The sequence below is a fragment of the Crocuta crocuta genome, unplaced genomic scaffold, assembly GCF_008692635.1.
Source record: "Crocuta crocuta isolate KB4526 unplaced genomic scaffold, BGI_CrCroc_1.0 scaffold1269, whole genome shotgun sequence".
NCBI classification, from domain to species: Eukaryota; Metazoa; Chordata; class Mammalia; order Carnivora; family Hyaenidae; genus Crocuta; species Crocuta crocuta.
In genome coordinates, this window is record NW_027531335.1 from 219,037 (window position 1) to 223,350 (window position 4,314).

The window sequence follows — 4,314 nt, forward strand, 5'->3', positions numbered from 1 at the left end:
CCTTGCCGCTTTCTTTGCTGCTGGCTGTGAACTCTGCAAGTGGATTCTACTTGAGCTTTAGGTTTGAATCACAAGGCAGATTCTAATCTGGTTGTAGTTTTTGCCTGGGAAATGCATTTTAATTTTTTGCCGTACACCATTACTGTGATAGCTTTGAAAAAGGGGTGTTTTGTTCATTTGGGCACGGTATGCCATTTTAGGTTGTCTGGTCTCAACAACTGTTTATTTATTTATTTACCTATTTATTATTTTAAAAATTATTTTTATTAAAAATATTTTTAAAGTTTATTTTTTAGAGAGAAAGAGAGAGAGAGACAGGCAGACAGAGCCTGAGTGGCAGAGGCGCAGAGAGAGAGGGAGACACAGAATCAGAAGCAGACTCCAGGCTCTGAGCTATCAGCACAGAGCCCAACATGGGGCTCGAACCCACGAGCTGTGAGATCATGACCTGAGCCAAAGTCGGAGCTTAACGGACGGAGCCACCCAGGCACCCCTATTTTTATTTTCAAGANCCCAAAGTCTTATGGATAACATAGCCAGTCAATTAACACATATTTTGTATGTTATATGTATTAAATACTGTATTCTTACAATAAAGTAAGCTAGAAAAAAGAAAATGTTATTAAGAAAGGCATAAGGAAGGGAAAATACATTTACAGTACGGTAGTGTATTTTCTTAGGAAATCCACATGTGAGCGGACCCCTACCGTTCAAAACCGCGTTGTTCAAGAGTCACCTGTGTGTGTGTATTTGTGTGTGTATAAAATCACCACTGGGTTTNTAGATTTCTTCAGCTATAGCTCCTGTAAAAAATGTAGGTGAATCAAATATAAGAAATGTGTATTCACATATTGTGAGGTCACGCACACACATCTTCTGTACCTTCGTAGTAATATTTGCTTGATTGGCGTTGCAAAACAAGGTGACGTTTTGTTTGGACTCCTTTCCCTTGATCTCCTACGGACCCACATGGCCACTCCCTGAAATAGAAGCCATAGCATTTACCAGTCTAACCTGTTAGGGTGTTCCTCGCACTGGTATATTTCTCTGACATTCGTTCTAAAATCGGTGGTATCGAAACAAGTCGAAAATAATGACAAGCATATTATTTCTCTTCGCTGGTTTTCCTGAAAAGAAATGCCCCTTAAAGTGTATGTATTTTGCTTATTCATGCTATGGAAAAATAAATTGTTGATATTTCAGAGACTTTGCCAGAAAATAAGTCATTTTCGAGCCTGAGCTTGCCAAATAATACTCTTTGCATAATTAAAGTTCTTAAAATAGTCTTGAGACTGTACTGGATAATCAGATGGGTGATTGAAAAGTGGCAGGCTTAAATCTCAAAGCCAACTTCTGTAAGACGAGAAGCATAGGGAAGCGCGTCCTCAATAATTGCCAAGAGCCTGTGTCCATTCCCACCCATTCCCACCCTGGAGTGATTTGAGATCCCGTATCCTGGGGGATTTTACCAGAACAGATGCTTGACACAGTCTGCAGTCTCTGCCTTATTAAAAGACGCATAGGCTCATCAGAGAGCTGCAGATCCCCCCTTTAACCTCTTCGATCGGGTCTAAGACTTTGTAAAGGAGCCTAGAGGGCCAGCAAGAACAAATCCGACTGCCTACCTCCTTCCTTCTCCCCATTCCTGTGGGCTTCGCTGTGAGTTGTTAGCGAAAGGTTCCTCCTTAGCTGCTGTGAATGCCTGATTCCAAATCACAATCCCATTGGGCTTATTGACTCAGATCTCGGCATTCAGGGCACTCGGGAGACAAGTGGGAGGCAACCCGTTTCCCTGCGAGTACATTCTAAGCTGGGCTTCCAGAAGTGGGGACGTGGAAGAGCATAGGTGAGTACACTGAGGTGTGCAGGTGAGATGAAAATATATGATGGGGGCCATGCGTAGGTGTCTACATTTTGTATTTTTATTTATTTTTTTTCGCTGTACAGCAGTCTTTAATCTTCTTCAGACTTCTAAACTGTTTTTATATTTGTACTTGGATTTGTGGTGATGTGAACGGAATTATGAGAACCCACTCATGGTTTTGCAATTAAACGGGGGAAAGGACGCTCCGGTGAAACGGACAGTGAGTCAGATACAAAAATGCTTTATGAACTTGGTTTTTTAAAAAGTTTGTTTTCAGTTATTTTGAGAGAGAGATAGCGAGCAAGCGGGGGATGGGCAGAGAGGGAGGGAGACAGACTCCCACGAGGACTCCACACTCACTATCAGCCAGACCGCTCCCAGCGAGAGGCTCAACCTCACAAACCGCGAGATCACCACCTGAGCTGAAATCCAGAGTTGGGCGCTTAACTGAGCCACCCAGGTGCCCCAGTGCTTTATAAACTTTAAAGCGTTAAAACAGGNCTTAACAGTCTTAAAAAAAAAATGAAGTGTTAAAATGTATTTAAAAATTAAAAAACAAAAAAACAAAAAAAGGTCGTGTCTAGAGTAACTGAGAGGAAATCACTTGGCTTGAAGTTTTTCATCTTAAAAAAGTGAAGGTAACTGTAATTCCTAAAAGCTTCTCAGAGTTGTCTGAAGATTGTCCGGTTGTAATGGCTGTGGCAAGCCCTTCAGGATTTTTGGTTCAAATAAGCTGTTCGGATGCACTGCATATGTAACAACCGTATCATTGCTGTTTTTCCCTGATAGGTGTTCAAGAGAAGGTATTTTTACTTGACTCAACTTCCGGATGGTTCATATATTCTCAATTCCTATAAAGATGAGAAAAATTCAAAAGAATCTAAAGGTTGCATCTACCTGGATGCCTGCATTGACGTTGTTCAGGTGAGGCTATAGGTATTATCTTTTCTTCTCTGCCTTCTTCTGTGTTTTAATGTTTATGTTTTGAGAGAGAGAGAGAGCCAGCCCATGCATGCTTACACACACGTGCACTCACTCACCAGGGAGGGACAGAGAGAGGCAGACAGAGGATCAGAAGCAGGCTCGGCATTGACGCGGGGCTCGGACTCACGAGCTGTGAGACCATGACCTGAGCCAAAGTCGGGTCAGCTTAATCGACCGAGCCAGCCAGGCGCCCCTTCTTCTCTTTCTTGAAGAGGGTTATCTGTTAAGAACCTCAGCATTTTTCTGTCCTGGTCGCTGGGATCTCCATCCACCCAAACATTTATATTAGGAACCTCAGAATCTTCGTCAGTGCCCTGTTCTCGCTCTGTGCCAATATTCAGTTGGAGTCTGGCTCCAACGTGCTTCTTGACCTCATTCCCTTCCTCTGGTTCTCCCTTTCGTCTCCTCTTGCCTGGAGTCTTGCCTTCCTGCCTTCTGATTTGTTATCTGGCAGCAGCCCGTCTTCCTAAGACCTAGATGGGGCCCTTCACTTGTCTACTTAAAACCTTCTGGCTCTTGATTGATTCTCTTGCAGCGGGGGAGCTAGAGCCCTTACGGTGACCTTGCAGGTCACGGTGATTTGGCCTCACCCCGCCTTCTAACCTCATGCCCTCTGCACCCATTACAGTTCATGTTCGACCCCCTCCACAGGGTTTCACGTGTGTTTGTCCTTCCTCCATTTGTTTCTCTGCCTGGCATACACTTTCCCTTTCTGTGCCTGTTTGAACCTTACCTATCTCTCGAGACTCCGCTCAAGTGGCACTTCGACCATAAAACGTTCTCTGTTTCTTTCCTCACTCTCCTGCCCACCAAGTGGCACGAAGCTCCCCCTCGCCTCTGCGCCACCTCTATCCTAGAGCTGAACCATCTGCTCATTTGTGGTTAATTCTGTGTGTTCCTTTGGCGATCAGAGGGACCATGTCTTATTCACGTCTGTGTCACCTGTAACAATCAGCAGGGTTGTGCGCTCACTGAGTAGAGGCTGCACATACATTTGCTCATTTGAATTACTGAGGGGGCATGGACCGAGATGCATTGGGGGCCAGGGCAGGCAGATGGTCTAAGCAGGAAGCGGGTTGGTCAAGAGATGGAGTCATTAGTACAGAGCCAAGGTGGTGTGGTTGACTTGGCTGAGGAAGAGGCAAGAGAGGCTGGCTCAGTGTCCTCATCGTACATGAATCAAATGAGATTGTCATGTGGATCCAATAAAAAACACTTGAAAAACAAAAATCTAAAGATCCGGGGCGCCTGGGTGGCTCAGTCGGTTAAGCATCTGTTCATGATTTTGGCTCAGGTCAGGATCTCCTGGTTCGTGAGTTTGAGCCCCATGTCGGGTGCTGTGCTGATAGCACAGAGACTGCTTGAGATTCTCTCTCTCTCTCTCTCTCTCTCTCTCTCTCTTCCTCCCCCCCAGCCCTTCCCCAGCTTGCATGTGTGTGCATGCGTGCGTGTGCATGCACATGCAC

At 45.0% G+C, this 4,314-nt stretch overlaps 1 protein-coding gene across 1 annotated transcript in view; it reads left to right on the forward strand.

Moving 5' to 3' along the window:
* DOCK11 (dedicator of cytokinesis 11) overlaps window positions 1-4,314 on the forward strand; it is a 147,138-nt gene that overhangs the window by 12,866 nt on the left and 129,958 nt on the right. Inside the window, exon 7 of the mRNA XM_077771917.1 lies at window positions 2,654-2,788. Coding sequence (XP_077628043.1) covers window positions 2,654-2,788 — 135 coding nt within the window. The remainder of the gene's footprint in view (window positions 1-2,653; window positions 2,789-4,314) is intronic.